This window comes from Caloenas nicobarica, chromosome 19, assembly GCF_036013445.1.
Source record: "Caloenas nicobarica isolate bCalNic1 chromosome 19, bCalNic1.hap1, whole genome shotgun sequence".
In the NCBI taxonomy this organism is placed as follows: Eukaryota; Metazoa; Chordata; class Aves; order Columbiformes; family Columbidae; genus Caloenas; species Caloenas nicobarica.
The window spans coordinates 6,480,295-6,498,728 of NC_088263.1; the positions used below are offsets into that span (position 1 = coordinate 6,480,295).

The 18,434-nt window shown below is 46.0% G+C and overlaps 1 protein-coding gene across 1 annotated transcript; it reads left to right on the top strand.

Annotated features, from left to right (window-relative positions):
• Positions 1–1,453: 1,453 nt before the first annotated feature.
• On the top strand, positions 1,454–18,419 carry DOLPP1 (dolichyldiphosphatase 1). Its single transcript, XM_065648763.1, has 8 exons — positions 1,454–1,543; positions 9,237–9,337; positions 10,985–11,069; positions 11,330–11,429; positions 12,284–12,382; positions 13,673–13,801; positions 14,548–14,637; positions 15,578–18,419. Exons 1-8 carry the CDS (start codon positions 1,468–1,470, stop codon positions 15,612–15,614), a joined length of 717 nt encoding a protein of 238 aa, XP_065504835.1. The 5' UTR covers positions 1,454–1,467; the 3' UTR covers positions 15,615–18,419.
• Positions 18,420–18,434: the final 15 nt, after the last annotated feature.

Sequence of the window (18,434 nt, forward strand, 5' to 3'; positions counted from 1 at the left end):
CTATTTTTCTTCTTGTGATGCCAGAGAGTGTGTCAGCTTTGAAGAGCCTGTTGAAATTAATGGTATATAATCATAACTGCTATCTGAAAACAGGCATATTACAACTGCAGGAAATCGAGTTTTCTCCCTGTTCCTAAATCTTTACTTCACAGGGAACATGTTAAGGGATAGAAATCCTGGTCCATGTGCTTTCCTGACATATAAAAATTAAAGGCAACCCTTTACTGAAGAAATTTATCACTTCTTGTCCTGCCCTTGGTTATTTATTTTTGTGTAAGTGGTCTATTTTTTTTTTTGATTGAATTAACTTGGGTGGTTTGGTTTGGGGGTGTATTTGCCTTCTGCAGGCGTTACTGTGTGATGCTGCTCGTGTATCCACTTTTGAAGGGCTGCACTGTTTGTGTTCCGCTTTTCCTCAGGCTCCCCAGGTAAGTGTTATTCTCTGGGGTCACATATGGGAACATTCATTTCAGTTGGGTCTTCAAAATGGGTGATTTCAGTAGTCAAAGGTATTTGGAGAGGAAAAAAAAAAAGGTATTACCTGGACCAGGTGTCGCCTGGGCTCTGTAGGACCTTTTAAAGGTGCAGAGTAGCAGCAGCATCATCATCATCGTCCTGCTTTCATGTCAGGTTCTGCAAGGACTTTATTCTTCATTTCAGGCTTTATTTTCACGTGTTTACACAGGAACAGGAATTTTATGTTCACACAGGAGCTGCTCGTCCTTTACAGAGCTCTGAAGGAGATGTGGCTATAAAAATTCATTGTCTTCCTAGTTTTAAACAAAAAGGAAAAGTTAAAAAAAAAAAAAAAGAGGCATTTTCAGCACAGCTTAGCCCTTGTCACTTCATCACTCCCGTGCTAGGAGCAAGTGGAAATGTTATGTTTAGGCTCGTGAAATAATCTTGTTACACAGTACCTCTAGTGATGCCATTGATAAAGAATCCCTTTTTAAAAACGTCTATTTTCACCCTTGGAAAAGGTGGCCTAAGGACGGTTTGGTTTTTTATTCCCTGGCAGCGGGGCCTCCCCGGATCCCCGTCCCGGGGGTTGTGAGGCGGCGCCGCTCCAGCCCCGCGGGGCCGTTTCACCCGCCCCTTCCTCAGCCCCCCGGGCCGGCCACCCAGCGGCGCCGCTGATTGGCTAAGAACAGGCGGCAATGGAAGCCGGTGATTGGTTAATCTGCATCTCTCCGTCCGCCAATGACGAAGGGTCATGACGCCCGCCTTTCTTCTGATTGGTTTCCCCGCTACCTGCGTCCTACTCCTATTGGGCGACGCTACTAGTAGCCCATTGGCTTTGCCGCTCCCCGGGTTGGATTTTTAATTGGGTGGCTGCGGGTTGGCCGGCGCCTCACCTGCCGCGCGGCGTCATTGGGCCGCGGCTCTCCGCGTCCCCGCCCATTGGTCGCACCGCCCCTTAAGTGCGTTCCGATTGGCCGCGGCGGCCCGACCCGGTATCCGGGTAAGATGGCCGCAGTCGGCGAGTGCTCGCTCCCCGCGCCGTGGCGGCCGGTCTCCCTCACTCACGTCGAGTATCCCGCAGGTAACGCTTCGCTTCGCCTCCGCCCGGCCTCCCCGCCGCGCCGCTTCTCCCCGGCGGGACCCGCCCGCCGCTCCGGGGCACCCCCGAGGGCCGGGCTGGCGGCTGCGAGATACTGAGCCATTGAGCGGCCGCCCTGAGGCGGCGGGCGGCGCCTGCGCGCTGGGGGCGGTGGGACTCGCTGCCGGAGAGTGAGCGGCGGGGGGGGACTCGGTGCTGCGCATGCGCCCTGGCGAGCGCCGGGCTCCGGGGGCTGCCAGCCCGGACGGGGAGCGGAATGCGGGCCTGTCCCGCCGCCGGGAGGCCCCCCCGGGGTCGGGCCCACCCTCTCTTGTCGTTGCCTCCTCTCCATACAGCTTCCCCCCCCCCGCAGTGTGGTGTGCCGGGCCATGTGCGGCTGCCCCTGGGCCTCCAGGTGTGGGCCCCACCCAGGGGGGCCCCGGTGCCACCCCCGGGGTGTCCCCCTTCCCCACAGCCCCGTGCGGCCGGTGTCCCCCCCGTGCCGGGCAGCCGGCTCGGTGCTGGAGGTCTGTGCCTTGGTGTGGCACAGCCGGCGGGAGCCACACCATGGCGGGGTGGTCGTAGGTCAGAGAGGTTCTCCTGCCCCTCTGCTCTGCCCTGGTGAGACCGCATCTGGAATATTGTGTCCAGTTTTGGGCCCTCGGTTCCAGCAGGACAGGGAACTGCTGGAGAGAGTCCAGCGCAGCCGTGAAGATGCTGAAGGGAGTGGAGCATCTCCCGTGTGAGGAAAGGCTGAGCAGCTGGGGCTCTGGAGCTGGAGAAGAGGAGACTGAGGGGCGACCTCATTAATGTTTATAAATATGTAAAGGGTGAGTGTCAGGAGGATGGAGCCAGGCTCTTCTTGGTGACAACCAATGATAGGACAAGGGGCAATGGATACAAACTGGAACACAGGAGGTTCCACTTAAATATGAGAAGGAACTTCTCAGTGAGGGTGGCAGAGCCTGGCCCAGGCTGCCCAGGGGGGTTGTGGAGTCTCCTTCTCTGCAGACATTCCAGCCCGCCTAGACACCTTCCTGTGTAACCTCATCTGGGTGTTCCTGCTCCGGCGGGGGGGTTGCACTGGATGAGCTTTTGAGGTCCCTTCCAATCCCTGACATTCTGTGATCTGTGGGGTGGCCTTGTCCCTGGGCTGGGCTCGGCTGCCTGGTGGCATCTGTGGCTCTGCTGGGGACCTGGTGGAGCAGGATGAATCCCTGATCTGCCAGCGTGCAGGAGCAAGTGGGTCTGTGTTCAGATCATGGCTGTCTAAGCAGTGTCTCAGTAACCGTGGTCTTCAGGAGCTCCTCTCCAGGTGCTTTGTGCTATGCTGGTTTTGGATGAGGCAGAAAAAAATATACTTTTTGGCAGCTGATTGTCATCAAAATCCAAATTTGGTGCTAATGCTGTCCTCAATATTGCTAGTTCTCCTGGCAAGTCCCTAACTTGCCATGAAGTGTTGCTGTGTGTCCTGTTTCGACAGCTGGGTTTAGTTCTGATGAAAGCTCCTCTTACTAGTGCAATGCCTAAAGCTTTTAAAGTGCTTACGGATCTTCTCGGTTGAAATTACCCATTGAGCCAGGAGACTTGAAATGTGACGGCACTGAAAAGATCTGGTGCTGGAAATATATTATTTCTCCCCACTGCTCCCCTAATGTGGCTGTTTTGTATGTTTTTCTGTGACACTTTATGTGAAACATCGGCATTTCCTTTTCTGTCTTACATTTTCCTTCACCCTGTGCATTCTTCTGCCATCCTCCTTGTTAAATGTATTATTGTGACAGTTTGGGGGAGACAGGGGAATAATCTTCCCAGTTTTACTGATATATTTATCTTTGTATCTTATCTCCTTATCTGAACCTGGCAGTATACACAGCATGTCCTCTGCGCTATTTGTTGGATTGCTTTGGAAAAGGTGGTTGAAATTTCTGCACAAGGATTATCTGTCAGATCTTAAAGAATAGGACATAATGTGATTATTTTCTCTCTGCATTGAGTGCTTTTAAACAGGCAAATGGAGAAGGTGATTGTGTGAAGGGGGTAAATCGCCACCGAAATTTGGGTTATGTATTGAGGAGATGAACACTGTGCTTGTCTTGGATAAAACGTGTAATTATGGAAGCCTATAAAGTGAGACAAAGGAATAAAACATTAAACCAGCTGGAGGTACAAGAGTTTCTTAACTTATTTTGGTCTAGAAAAATGCTCTGCAGTAGGGTGACAGGTCTGATACTTTCACCTGGATTTGGGGAAAGTGCTCAGACTTTATTTAGAAAGCTCTTTATGTTCTGTCTGTGTGCAGCTTAAGTCCAGGTCCATAAAGCTTCTGGATAAAGTAGATTTATAAAATGGTGATGTTGGCGGTATGCACAGCACATGGAGTTAATGTAGCCTTGTGCTGATAGAGCGGGGCCAGAGTGAGGAATAGATCCTGCTTTTACCAACATGAATTATTAAGCTGCCTTGTTGTGTGGCAAACATTGTCTTTTGCTCTCGGTCAACCCCAGAGGCTGCTGGTCCAGGGTGCAGCCTCCTCTTAAAACAATCTCATGTTTTTAAAGACTTGAAGTGCAGAACTGCTGCCGTCCCAGCTTTCAGCTGCCAAGAGCGATGGTCCCTCTTGCTGTGACCAGGCGAGAAGCAGCCACTGCTGATTTCTGTCTGGCAGAGGGAGCCCATTCTTGGGCTTCTGCTTGTTATTGTGAAGGGGAGAAGTATCTCCAGAGGGCTGCTCACCCTCCCTGTCTTTATCTAATGTTTCTTTATCAATAGTGATACAGTGCAAACACCAAACCCTCAGCCTTACTGCCTGTGTGGCTGCTCAGTTATCTGGGGCTTTCTGTGATGTCAAGATCAAATGAGAAGCAGTGGATGAACATTGTCAGCTGTGAGGTGATTTGAGTAATGGAGTCTGGAGGCCTGAGGTGTTGCCCATAATATAATATACATCAGTATATTTCCCATAGTATAATAAATGTCAAGATCAAACGTAGAGCAAAGAAACCATCGATGGCCGTGTTGGCAGCCTGTTAAAGCCTGCTGCTGAAGAGGACAGTCTTGAAAAATATTGTCCTGGTGTTGCTTTCAGAAATGTTTGGTCCTGGAGCTTTTCATATCAGCCACTGTACTTTGGTGAGACCGGGGAACGATGGGGCAGTGCGGGGTTGCTGGCAGGTAGGCAGGAATGATCCTCCCTCTGTATGTCTGTCCAGTAGTCAGCTGTGATGACATCAGGATTGTCATTCCTGGGATAGATATGTAAAAACCATACTCTAAATATGTCTAATTGCTCTTTGAACCCATTTCTGCTTTAGATTTCAAAGTGGTTTTGGCACTGAACTTTGTAACTTAATGTGGTTATTGTTTCTTTTCTGCTTTTAAGTCCACTGCTCAGTAATTTCATCAAACACTCTGTCATGTCCAGTGAGAGGTAACAAATGTTTGCTGTGTTTCTCCGTATTATTCATGACTTTATAGAACACTCGTATCCTCTGTTTTCCTTTTTCAGCTGCAAATCTGAGTTATCTGGTATTTTCTGAGTGTCTACTGTTTCATTCTTGTTATCTTTGCCCCCTTTCTATTTGCCTTTTCTTTACTATCCCTTTTTAGGTGGTGACACCAGAATCTCATTGAGAAATTTTTGTAGTGCCGTGAGAGTAACTTGTGTCGCTCTTAAAAATGTTGTTCTTGCCTTTTTGATTGCTGCAGAGCATTGAATACGACTCTGAAGGTGTTGGCTCACACTAAGTCTGAGGGTTTCTTGTTTGATAACAACTAAACATAATCCTGTGATGTTGTGTGTATAATTAGGGTTGTTTTTTCCCGTGTGCATTGCTTTGCATGGGATGACTTTGTGTTGCAGACTTAAAACTCATCTTCAGGGACTTCCTGCCTGTAGGGTGAGTTGCACTGGAGAAACATCGAAGTCCTGGTTTCTTTGGCTTTTTTATTATTATTTGGAGAAAAGAAAATAAAAACAAACTTCCTCTCTTCAGTGCAGCTGGGCTGCTTAAAGCTCTGGGACTTTCTGGACCTCTTCGTCTCACGTCAGACAAGTTCTTTAAGGAGAGAAACCTGGTGTGCCAAACCCTTTCTCTGCAGAATGACACAGAGTTCCTGTTTCCTCACTTGTGAAGGGTGTTTACTACAGTCAGGCAGAGCCAGAGGGGCAAATGTGCAGGATTAACCCACCGGGTGTTACTTTGGCCCAGCGATTCTCGTCGTTATTCGGTATCAGCCCGTGTTGCTCCTATAGGAATGTTTGTTCTGATAACCCTTGCTGTGATTTCTGTTTAGGGTGGTAACTTGCCAGTCAGGGCTCATTTCATAACTAAGTAATAGCTGTTGAGAGAAGCAGATATTTCTCAGTTGCCTGGCTGCTTTAATGTAGGGTTTTATGTTTAATCTTCCTGCAGAAGTTTCATGTCTGATATGTGCCTTTTATGCCGTAATTTAAAACCTCTTGAAGATATTTTTACTGTCGCACAGCTTGTGATATCAGGCTATGTGCGAGTGGAGGAAATGGCAATCCATCATGAATATTTACTGGTGTAAACGCATGTGACACACAATATGCTGCGTGTTGTCTGTGCAACTTGCACACATACATCTAGTGAAGAGCATACGACCAGCAGCAGCACCACAAATAGGCGCTTCAATAGGAAGCAGTGGTGGTAAAGCTAGATTTTGCGGTAGGATGTGGTTAGGGTGCTGTTGATTCACATTTTTACATGATATACAGGTTAAGCTATTGTGGTAAAGCTTGGATATTTCCACTGAAAGAATGCTGGGTAAGATGTTGAATCAGAGCAGAAGTAGATGCTGAATGAAGGCTGTAAACCCAGCGTGCTTCTGAGCTATGAGGAGCGTTTCACCTATTTATCTCTTGGGTGCCTAAAAACGAGGTAGTTGGTTTCTTTATTTTTGCATCTTGAGCCACAAATGATGTCCAGGGAAGGCTGGACTTTTAAAAAGCAGGATTTAAACCAAAACCCAAGCTATGTATTAAATAGGTTTTCCTTTCGCATTTTTTTCCGGAGGTTTTGTCTCAGTTTTTACTGATAGGAGGAATTGCTTCAAAATTCCCAAATTTAGTAAAATGAAGAAAACTTAATTTTTATTAAGAGGTAGGGGTCGGGACCAGTTTGCTACATCTGGCTGGACTTCAAACTGTCAGCTTTCCTGCAATTCCCTGGGAATAAATCTCCGAGCATGCTGGAGTGCGACAATAGGTAGGAGCGACACAAGCAATCACGCTCTGCACCTGGGGATCAGCGCTGGCCTTTCTCTCGGAGCTTTCTTGCCTTCTTCACTGGGGATTTCCCATTGTTTCTGGGCTGGTTTAGTTAGTGCAGCTCTGCCTTAAACTGCTCATCTAGCGAATACATTTCTGATGGCATTAGGGAGTTCTGGTGTAACTCCCAGGGCACAGCAAAAGTGCTGCCTTCACTGCACAGCTATTTATTTATTTATCTCCTCCCCTTGAAAGAGCAGCTTCAAAATGTGATTCTGCTTGATTGCTGTTAGCCACAGTAATACGAAATATTATTATTACTGTGTCTGTTGTATTTTAAATGAGCAGTTGGAATGTTTGTGTTAAGGTTGTCTGATTAAAGGACTCGGTCCTCTGCCTGCAGCAGCATCTGGGAGCAATTGTTTCAAGGTTCAGGGTGGGTTGTGTGCTATTGAAGTCTGGGTGTCTTGATTTATTATTATGGAACATAATGGAAGATCTTGAGGTTGCTGCTATTTAAATTAAAGACTACTTCCTGAAGTATTCTTCTACCATCTGCACAAGAAATAGACCCTACCTGAGAAGACAAAAAATCTGTTTTGGTTTCTACTTGACAAAATTACTGCTTTTAGTCTTGAAGTGCTAAGCCTTTATGTGCCGTGGATTAACAAAGTGAGTGTCCTGAAACGCGGTGATTCCTTGAGGTGACGCTGGAATTGAAACCATTGGGAAGTATTCCTGTGGCTTTCGGGGTAGTTTTGGTTGTCTGGTGGCTCATCTCGTGAATTCTGTCATCATTTAAGACAGGATTAGTTTCGTGGAGAGTTTGAGATTTATGTAAAGCCATAAGGGGCTTGATTTGCCATTGCCAGGTAACCGATACTGTCACCTACATCCACTTTGTGTTACCACAATACATTGGAACCCACCTGGTGCAAGGCTAATCTGCCATATGGTGCAAGGAAACTTTCAAATTCAGTGTCTTCTAATGCTTTTCACCTTAAAAACAAACAGAAGCTCACTCCAGTGAAAACCCAGTATTTTTGGGGGCTTTGTTCTCCAACTCCTCCTTATTTCGCTGGTGTTGCAAACTAAGTCCTGTAAGTAATCCTTGCTGATGGTGTTGCTGGTTCCCAAATCTAACCCAGGGTCTGGAATTCGAGAGGTATCTGTGCACTGTACCTGATGTAACCACAACTATCTGGCAACAGCATCAGCAGCGTGAACTTTGTAGTGGTGCAGTAGCTTTATTTTTTTCCCCAGTTCCAGTGTTCAGAGGCTAATGGTTAAAGTCCGTTTTACCAAGTGCTGTTTTAAAATGTGGGCGCATGGGCTGGGGAGACTCAGTATATTGCAGTCGCATTGATCCCGGAATGAGTCCAATGCTGAGCCTGCCAGAAGCATCTTGTTTCCTTCTGAGAGGAGGGAGGAAGGATAAATGGGGGGCTGATTCTTTTGTGTTCAGTGACGAGATGGAGAAGATTGAGTCTCTGAGAACCAATATAGAAAGCACCCTGTCTCTTAAGCTGCTGCTGAGGTTCACGCCATATTTTTGCAGTGACTGCTGTTGTTAAAGATTCTGTAGTAGATAATTCTTGCTCTCCTGATGCTAGTTGCTGGTCTTGGAGCAAAATTACTCTTAATTTTTTTGTTTCCTTGGAGTTTATGCTGACACCTTCTCTCCAAATACTTTTCTGTGTCCAAGAGAAACTTAGACTGAAATATATTATTCTTTGATCTGCCCACTCCTGTGTCTGTGATAGTTCAGGATAAAGCTGATGGTTTTGAGGTACCTTATGACCTTGTGTGAGGTCCTGTCGCTGCTCCCTGACTCTCCCTGGGGGAAGACCAGACTGGTGGCTCTGCAGGGTGGAGGTCACTTCTGTGTCACACAAGTGGGCTACTGATTAAAAAGCAGCGTCTCCTTTTTTCCCCTTCATCTCCCGCTATGTTAAGCCATTTATTTCCTGCTCATTTTGCTAATGCTAGTGTTCGTGCAGACCCATGGTGAGACAGATTAAGGAGCTGATCCAGCTGAAAACTAACCCATTTTTGTAAGGGAGCGGGAAAGGATTTGTTTGGGGGGCGGTTGCTGGTAACTGCTGGCACAGGGAGGTCACAGAAATGAGGGGGAGGGAAAGATGCTGCTTCTTGCAGCAGCAGCCTGTGCTGATGTGGGATTAAAGTGACTCTGGGCCCACACCCATGGTGGTTGTTGTAAATTGGCTGGCAGGGATGTTTCCTGAAGGATGCTGAGCTCCTCATCCCTGCTTTGGAACCTGCACATGAGCGCTGCTGCCTTTGCCTCGGCTCCTCCTCCGGTCTGCAAAATGGAGATTTGCTGCAGTGCTGAGTTTGCCGCTCTGCTCATCGCGATTCAGGGCACCGACTGACCCGCGCTCTGGGGACAGGCAAGTACCTGTGAAGTTCTAGCTGATTTGTTTCTCTTGTTTGTTTTCCTAGGTGATTTCTCTGGGCAGCTCTTAGCTTATTTGAGTCTTGGTCCAATATTCATTATTGTTGGCTTTGTAACACTCATCATATTCAAGAGAGAGCTTCACACGGTGAGTCCTTCTCTCCCTTCCCAGCTTCTCCTTATGACAAAAGTGTTTTTCTTTGTCACCTGGTGCTTCTGTGTTCACATTTCTTTTTCTGTCTATAAAGAGCAAGCTCAGGTAAGGTGATCTTCCTGTCAAAGAACAGCAGGAGACACTTATCACCTGTACCAGGTTAAAAGCCGCTTGGCCTTTACTGACTTTTCTGTTAGTCTCTGGTATGTTTTGGGCATTATCTGTCCAAAAACATCGAGGGAGGTGTCCAAGGAGCCAAAGAATGCTGTTGCTGAGTGGGAACGCCCCCGAGATCCAGCAGGATTGTGGCACTAGTGGGTTCCTGCAAGATGGGCAGCGTGTGCAGGAGGTGGTGTCTGTAACTCAGTAGGATGGAGTTGCTTTGAACAGTACTGAGGCAGAAATAGCGTACGAAATAAAATCTACAGACTCCCAAGGGAGCACATCTGTCTGTAAGGGTCACTTCCCAGCTGTGCATCAAATACCAGAGTTAAAAGAGACTTGCTTCTGCCCAAATGACCAACAAGGGATGTTTTTGTAATACGTAATGCTTTCTGTCTGCTCTGACAGGTAACTGTGAATCAGTGTCATGGATAAATTCCCTTTAGGAGGTATAAACCTCTTATAACATTTGCCCTTAGTAAACAGATAAAATGGGGCCGGTGAAAGGATTTTGGCAGCACATTTCTAATACAGGGCCATGGTGTCATGGGAACCAGCGGCTCAAGGGACCTGGGAATGGGACTTCTCGGTTATTAAACCGATGACAGCTAGGAGAGGCAGCTGTTAATTTTTGGCAACCTGAAAGTTTCTTGTTGACCCAAAAGGGGGAATAATCTAGAGTAACTGTTGCACAAATCCATAGGCTTGTTTTTTTTTTTTAGTAGAAGGGCTCACTAGGTATTGGTAATGAGGCAAGTTTTGAGGCTGATTCCCAGTTTTTTATGTGGGAGGTCACTGCTGAGCTGGAGAGCGATGCTTTGCAGCAGCCTGACCCGTAGCTCAGGACACAGCATGAAAAATTGCTTCATCATCTGGAATGGGATGGAGTGTGAAGAGGCAGAGTATCGTCACCAGCTGGGAATTCGGTCAAAGCAGCAGGGCTAATTTAGGGGAGGTGTACAGACTGTTGAATTAAAGAGTAAAAAGAAAGGCTACCAGTCTAGCTCAGTCCAGAATGTGACTTCGTTTTAGACTGAAGACAGCAACTTCAGGATGAAAATATTCATAGAGAGAATAGCCAGAAATCCTAAAAAGCCACCTGTTTACCCAAATAATGGTGTGTGCACTCCCCCTGTTGGTCGTCAAGGAAAAATAATTACTTAAAATGTGCCCTGTTAAAAAATGTCGCTTTCTACACTTGCTGGCCGAAGTATGCTAACGTAATTCCCTTACGGTGTCATTTTTGTCTCTTTCCGTGTATCATCTGCTGAAAAGCTGCCTATACACAATGTGTTTCCAAATACCCAAAATGAGCTGAAAAGGAAATTATTTTCTTCTGCAGCTAAACGATTTTGAAGCCATTGGTTTTAAGTAGTCAAAAAAGAAAACTAGAAACATATGGTTTGGGGTTTTGCCACCAGAGAGAGCCTGGTAAGTAGGTGGATCTTTGAGTTAGGATGACATGTCTTGCCTTCACAGATCTCTTTCTTGGGAGGGCTGGCATTCAACGAGGGAGTGAACTGGTTAATAAAAAATGTAATCCGGGAGCCTCGGCCCTGCGAAGGTACGGTATGGCCCACGGTGTCGGTTGAGTTTGGAGCGGAATGCTAACTGTGGGGGGTCGGAGGGTATTTTCCCCCTTTGCCTCATGTTGGCTTTGGATGTTTGGGTGTAAGAAGGCTGGCAGAGCCATCTGAGCAGAGATGTGTCCTGTGAACTCATGTGCACACACTCCAGCAGAGTGGTCTGGCTTCACATCTGGAGCATTCCAGCTGCTATGCACAGAGTAGACCTTGACCATACTCTTTCTTCTTCTCTTCCCAGAAGCCCATTCAACAGTGACCACAAAATATGGGATGCCGTCCAGCCACTCCCAATTCATGTGGTTTTTCTCTGTCTATTCCTTTCTGTTCCTTTATTTAAGGTAAAAATTCAATGTCAGGTTTTGGCTGTTAATATGTTGAAACACCTGAAACAGATGGCTCCCTTGTTGCGTGCCACTTCAGTGGCATAACGGAATTAAATCCAAGGAACTGCACAATTTGCTGTGGCGAGGGTGGATGAAGCATGTCTATCTCCATCTGAATGTAGGACGGTAGTTACCATTGCTGAAAACCGCAGCGTATGGGTGGGTCTCTGCCTATCTGGGTCCAGCTCTCCTGATTTGCTTTTTCTAAGCCAGGATGATCCACCAGTGTGAGGGAAGAGGGGGGGAACAGGGAGGAGGAAAGAAGAGCTGCTTTCTCATGTGTCTACTCAGTTTTATCAGTGGGGTTGTCTGCAATCTTTTAGGTGATTCCTGTCGCCCACTTGCATGACTTTTTAGTTCATCTCTCTTAGCAAGTACTGGTTTTGTACGCTGTGCTGTGCTTTTCTGAAATTCTCGCTGGGGCATGGCTCTGTCTTGTGGCTCCGTGTGTGGAGGAAGACAAAACTCATGGTTCCTCCTAGCTTTGTGGACGATGGAGGGATTCTGATGTCTTGGCTCCCTGTTGCATATGCTCAGCACGTGCCTTTCGCATCAAATGCAGTAATTGTGAGCATTCTGCCTTCCATCACAGCAATCCCCGTTAACAGTTGGAGAGAGAGAGAGTGGTGTGTGGCTTTCTGGCTTCTCTGTAACTGCTGCCAGTGGGGCAGGTTGCTGCTGGGATGGTATCGAGCTGCCCATGACCCCACTGGAGTAGAGCGTTGACGGGGGTTTCGGAGGTAGTGAGGACAGAGGTAAGGACCGCTCAGCTCCCTGCCACAGTGCTAATGGCTCTCCATCTCTTTCAGAATGCACCAAACAAACAATGCAAGGTTTCTGGATTTACTATGGCGACATGTGCTGTCCATCTGCCTCGTCACAGTGGCTTTGCTAGTCTCATATAGTAGGTATGGAGCAATTGTTTGTCTTATGCTCTCATACAGTCTCGCGGCCTTTGACAGCCGTGAGACTTGTCGTTCCTTATCCTGCGTTTCTGACCTAACTCAACTGTGTTGTATGAGTCAGAGCTTTGCGGAAGCTGCTGTGTTGCCACGAGACCCTTCAAATAAGCAAAGGTGCTGCGTGTGTGGTGCTTCACATTTATAAAAGCCGAAATTGGCTGAGCCTGCCCCAAACGCACATCAGATCCATTGCCATGCTCCAGCCTCGCCGCCTCACTAACCGTGACAGCCCTGCGCTGTGCCTCGGCACACTGGCCTCTGCAGCATGTGCCTTGCGACATTTGATCGGACTGATTGTTTTGCTTGAGCATTAGTTGATAAAAACATTTATAGCTGTTTGACTTGCGAGATTTAGTTCTATTAAGATGAATAAAGAAAATGAAACTTTGGTAACAATTTTTTTCTTGTTAGTAGATTAAAAAAAATATACGCATGCATATAAAATGAGCTCCAGTGATTGGAAACTAGACAAATTCAGGCTAGAAATAAGGCCATGTTTTCCACAGGAAAGTAATAACCTGTTGGCACAGTTGACTGTACACTAGAGCTGATTCCTTATTGCTGGTTATTTTTAAAATTCTGACAGGACAATTTCATAAGAGATATATGGTCTAATTAAAATGCAAATTTAAGGAAATCTAGTGGCCTGTGTGAGGCAGAGGGTCAGATAAGATGATCTTAGTGGCTTTATGATATATGGCTGAAAAGAATTTTGAATGTGACTCATGTAGCTGATGTGCATAGATAACTTACCAGACCATTCACACAGCCTTCTGAATGGCCGCAGTCCCAGTAAAAACGCTGTGGTAGTGCAGCCTTCGTGCTGTCACATTTGAGAGCAACAGAATCACAACAAAAATGCTGTCTGTTTTCTTAAAAGCCTTTAAACCCCAGCTTTGGCGGCTTGGAGGGGACTTGTTCTGTTGCTGACTTTGGAAAAGTCTCTTGTGGGAACCAACAGTAATAGTTCCTCAGGTAATCCAGAGATATATGAAGAAGAATGTGGAGGGTTATTGAGTTAAGCTCAAACTAGAAGCACTCTAAGCCAAAATTGCTGTACGAAGGAAGACTGTTTTTTCCCCTTTTTTTTTTTTTAGCTTAAAAAAAAAAAGTAACCACTTTTAACATCTGGAGGATAACTTGGTCAGAAAGTCTGAGGATCCAGTGAAACCTCAGCCCTTGAGTCATGTCCTCTTGTTTTAAAGCCTGTCTGGTGACTCTTCTCTCCCACCACAGGGTTTATTTGCTTTACCACACCTGGAGCCAAGTCTTATATGGAGGTGTGGCAGGAAGCATTATGGCCATAGCCTGGTTTGCCTTCACACAAGAGATATTAACTCCTCTCTTCCCAAGGATAGCTGCATGGTAAGTCTCTTTATTTGTGGAGGTTTTATTCCTGCGAGTCTGTGGATTGCTTTTTCCTCATTTAATGAGTCCTTTGCAATGGGCTGGTAGCACAGGTGTAGTCAAATTACTTGGCAAAAGAATATTTTCCTGATCAATCAGTATCAAAATTGTACCTTGCATCTGAAGCAAAGCACACTTCAGTCTCTAAAATTTTAGTTATAGCTGTGTGAGCCCTGACTGTAAACGGGCTGCTCAAACTTCTGTGAGCCGCCTGAGTTACAGATGTTAGAAACAAGAATTCCTGGGTTCTGTCCCAGTTTTGCATACTGACTGTTGTGTAACCTGCTTGTTCCTCACGCATATACAAAGGATCATATATCTTTGTCTGATGTGGGTGGGGGAGAGAGAAGTTTATTAAACTGCTACGTTTGTAAAGCCCTAGTAACATTGCGAGGTGTGGCAGAGTGCTGAAGAAGCTTGTCAGGCAGAACAGACCTTTAATGAACATCTGATGACCTAGTGAAATTCCTAAAGCCATTTAAATGTAATATAGTCTGGAAACATTGTATAAGGAAAGAAAAGAGAAGAGTTGTGTGTTTTTTTTGATTAAATGTATCAAGGAGCTGTTTTGGCAGCCTGAAGGGTGATAGAATAGTAATGTTAAGTCTGGAGCAGTTTTTGTGCCTTTTTTTTTTTTTAGTCAAAATTGTGGTGGAGAAAAAGTCTAATTATTTGTCCCTTTCCACCACCTTGTCCATTTTCAGGCCAATTTCAGAGTTTTTTTTAATCCGGGACACCAGCCTCATTCCTAACATCCTGTGGTTTGAATACACAGTCACGAGAGCAGAGGCAAGGTAAGTTTTACTGGGGAGTGGGGGAGCTGTAGGTGGCTTGTCAGATGTAGTTATTAATTTATTTTCTAGCATGTGGGTAGGATGGTGCAGAGTAAAGAAATACCGAGTTGTGGGTTAACTACTGTATCTAGAATGTGAATCTGGGGATTGTGAGATTAAAAAAAGTGTTTCATTTAAATAACGTTTTGGCTCCCTAGCCCATGTTTTTTGCAAGCAATTGTTTATAGAATCATAGAACAGTTTGGGTTGGAAGGGACTTTGAAGCTCATCCAGTGCCACCCCTGCCATGAGCAGGGACATCTGCACCAGCTCAGGTTGCTCAGAGCCCCGTCCAGCCTGGCCTGGGATGTCTCCAGGGGTGGTTCATCCACCACCTCTCTGGGCAACCTGGGCCAGGCTCTCAGCACCCTCACTGTAAAAAGAATTTCTTTCTCATATCTGGCCTGAATCTCCCCTCTTTTAATTTAAAACCATCACCCCTTGTCCTGTCACAACAGGCCCTGGTGAAAAGTCTGTCCCCATCTTTCTTATCGGCCGCCATAAGGTCTCCCTGGAGCCTTCTTCAGGCTGAACACCCCAACTCTCTCAGCCTGTCCTCATAGGAGAGCTGCTCCAGCCCTCAGATCATTCTCTGGCCCTTCTCTGACAGGCATTGAGGACCCCAGAGCTGGATGCAGGGGTCTCACCAGAGCAGAGGGGCAGAAATCTTCATAATCTTGCATCCACATGTGAGTTTGTGCACACTTAAGACACAGTAGATGTTCTAGGATTATAAAGAGTAGGAAGGACCAATCTCCTGTCGACTGGTGGGGGCAGCTTTATTTTTATGTGGAGCTAAGCAGAGCCTTACTTTAATCCTCCTATTTTACCCCCTGGTTTGCTGCAATACCCCGCGACGGTGTTGGGGCCACCGTGCTGACCTTCCATGTTGCCGTTGCAGAAACAGACAGCGCAAGCTGGGTACGAAGCTCCAGTGACACGGGAAGTGCGGGGACCAGAGCGCACGTTTTAACGGAGACAAGAGCAGAGACCTGGGAGCAGCGAGGAGCCTTTTACCAGACGGACCAAAGGAACAGGCAGGGACCATTCCCCAAACCTGAAAGCCTTTGCTCTGCTTTAGCAGCTAGCTGGATGCTCCCTGATGCATGTGGGACCGTGCAGGAGTTAGAAACTCATTTTTTAACACAGATGCACATTGCCGGTTGGAATGTACCATCGTGTCTACGTCAAGGGCGGGGGGAGAAAATGCCTGGTGTCATGTTTGGGGGAGGGAAAACCAAAAATGAATCCTTTCTGTGACTTTTCTTTTTTTTTCAGCATGAAATATACACACTATTTATTTATTTTTTTAAATGGAACTATTGTTTTTGGGGTGGGTGAGGTATTGACTGTGTGTTTTGGTTCTTTTGTTTGGAAGATGATGACAAAACTAATCTCAAGTTGATCATGCTTAAGTAGGGCTTTTAATTTTTAAAAACTTCTTAGGAGGGAGGGGAACTAGGATGGGGTGAGCTAAGCAGAAGGGAGAGGAAAACTTTCTGTCCTTTCTGCAACCAGTTTGGGAGATCAAAATCAATTCCAACTGCACTTTGTACAGATAGAAAGACTGAAGATCTGATTTTTAACACTAGTGACGGTTCTGCAGGGAAGCCTGCACGGGTACCATTAAGGGGAGCGTGTGTGTAAAACAAAGGAAAAACTGAAATATACTGACCTTTTTTTTTTTTTTTCCACTGCTGCTCCTGTTGTGTAATGAGCAAGAGTGTCTTTCTCAGAATCTCTTCTAGGTGGCAAGATTATCATACATATCTCATGTTTACTCCATCTCTTCCTTTATATTATAATTTTATTACCTCAGGGTTGCTGTGATCTGTACAGCTTCTGGTGGTGTACTGAGTGGGATGCTGATGGCACTAGGAAGCCCATGGGTTATATATAAGAGTCAGCCCAAAGCCTTACAAAATTCAGTTGCTAGTCTCTGTCTTAAGCACTGGATTTTTTTTTTTTCTGTTAAAACTCAAGGGAGGGCTTCTTAAGAACGAACAAAGTGGCAACCATAAATGAATAACAAGGCAAATGACTAATAACTAGCTTAGCTGCTGTCTGAATTATTTCTTGAGGAATCCTGTTAGAATCCAGCTGTGAACTTGAGTAGTGAGCTTGTCCTGGCAGAGACTCCTGCTGGTTACTGGCTTGGTTGGGGTTCTGTAGTAGCAACCTCGAATGCCGAGCTCCTCCAAGCAAATTTTGCTTTCCATCCTTCTCCCATTCTGATTCTTCACCCAGGCAGTCAGCTCTCTGGATGCTGCATCCCTAGGGGGATGTTCCTGCCATCTGTGGCTGGTGATGCCTCTGACTTGTGTGATCCCGGAGTTCACGGGGCAAGGGCTCAGCTCAAAGTGCTTCAGGGCTGTGCATGGACACTTTCTGTATCTCTAGTATACAATGCAGCAGTTCAGGTGTAATGCCAGAGAAGTGTTTATTCAAAGCACAATTGACCTGAACTTTCAGAGATGAAGGACAGCTGCTGAACGGGCTCAGAAGTAATCATGTGCCTTCGATGCCATCATAAGCAGAGGTAAAATGACTGGCACATCTCGGTCTTGCTGCCTGTTTTACAATCTCCACTCTAATCAGACTCCTGCATTATAAAGCTGCTTGAAGTGAGACCTTTCTGTCCATCTTGATTATTTTTATTTTTTTAACTTTTCATCTGTGCCTGTTGCCATAGGAGTTTGTGTTCATATGGAGTGGGAGCTGCTGTAGAAACTGCTGGACAACCAGAGTGTTAACTGTAGAAAGCAGTGATCCTCATCTAGGATATCAGGAATAAAGGCTGTTTAAATTTCTGCGTTTAAGTAGCTGTGGGTAGTAAACCACCCGTGTTCAGTTGCCATGGCAAATATATATATTTTTTAAGAACTGTTCAGTATTTGCGTAACGTGAGTAATTCTGTTACCATCTGAAGGACCTGAGCACTGGATCTGCTTTGAAGGTGCATCAGAATAAAGCAGCATCTTGCAGCTTTCACAAGGACATTGGATCTGACTTACAAAAGCTCTATTAAAATGAGACAGGACATCAGATAGGCCACAGGGTATGGTGGTACTGTATGTTTCAGTTTGAAAGCTGGTACTATAACTTATTTTTTGCAAAACCATTTTTTTTTCCTATCTCTTGTAAGTCAACTTACAAAGCCAGAAGGGAGATCACAGCTCTCTTCCCCAAGGACAAGGCTGGAAGAGTGGATTGTTTCAAGAGGGGCGAGCAGTTACGACAGACTGCTGGAAAAACTGTGTGGAAGCATCTGTTGAGAACTAGAGCACAGGGAAGAAGTTTCATCTCACGGAGAGCAGCGTAGTGTAAAAAACCTGTTCCATTTTGTGTTGCCTTCCAACCCAAGCTTCCTACAGTAATTCTTAGGAGGAAGGGACAGGAAAAAGTACTCTTGTAAGACACTATAATAAACTCTCCTCTGTTCTCTGCGAGTTGTTTGTAATCTGCACCTTCTCCCTACTTTTGCTGTACCTTTCCAGAAATCTTTGCAATACTTGATATAGTAGAAATTCCTTAGTGATCCCATGGATTTTCTTAACTAAATGGTGCTGTGCAGAAAAGATTGGAGCTCTGCCTTATTATCTTACACCTGTATGAAGTCTTCTGCCACTAGTTTTCTGAAATGGGATATTTTCTTTGGAATATGTGGCTTTGCAAGCAGATGCTTTCTGTTCCTCCCCTGTACTTGAGGGGCTGGATGGAGATGCCAAGACAATAAAAGGAAGGTGACAGAACGCTGT

Excerpts from the sequence above, each read along its gene's own strand:
- DOLPP1 (XM_065648763.1), top strand. The coding sequence starts at position 1,468 with ATGGCCGCAGTCGGCGAGTGCTCGCTCCCCGCGCCGTGGCGGCCGGTC. Across the intron at positions 11,070-11,329 it reads GGAGCCTCGGCCCTGCGAAG|AAGCCCATTCAACAGTGACC; the intron begins GTACGGTATGGC and ends TTCTCTTCCCAG. Across the intron at positions 13,802-14,547 it reads TTCCCAAGGATAGCTGCATG|GCCAATTTCAGAGTTTTTTT; the intron begins GTAAGTCTCTTT and ends GTCCATTTTCAG.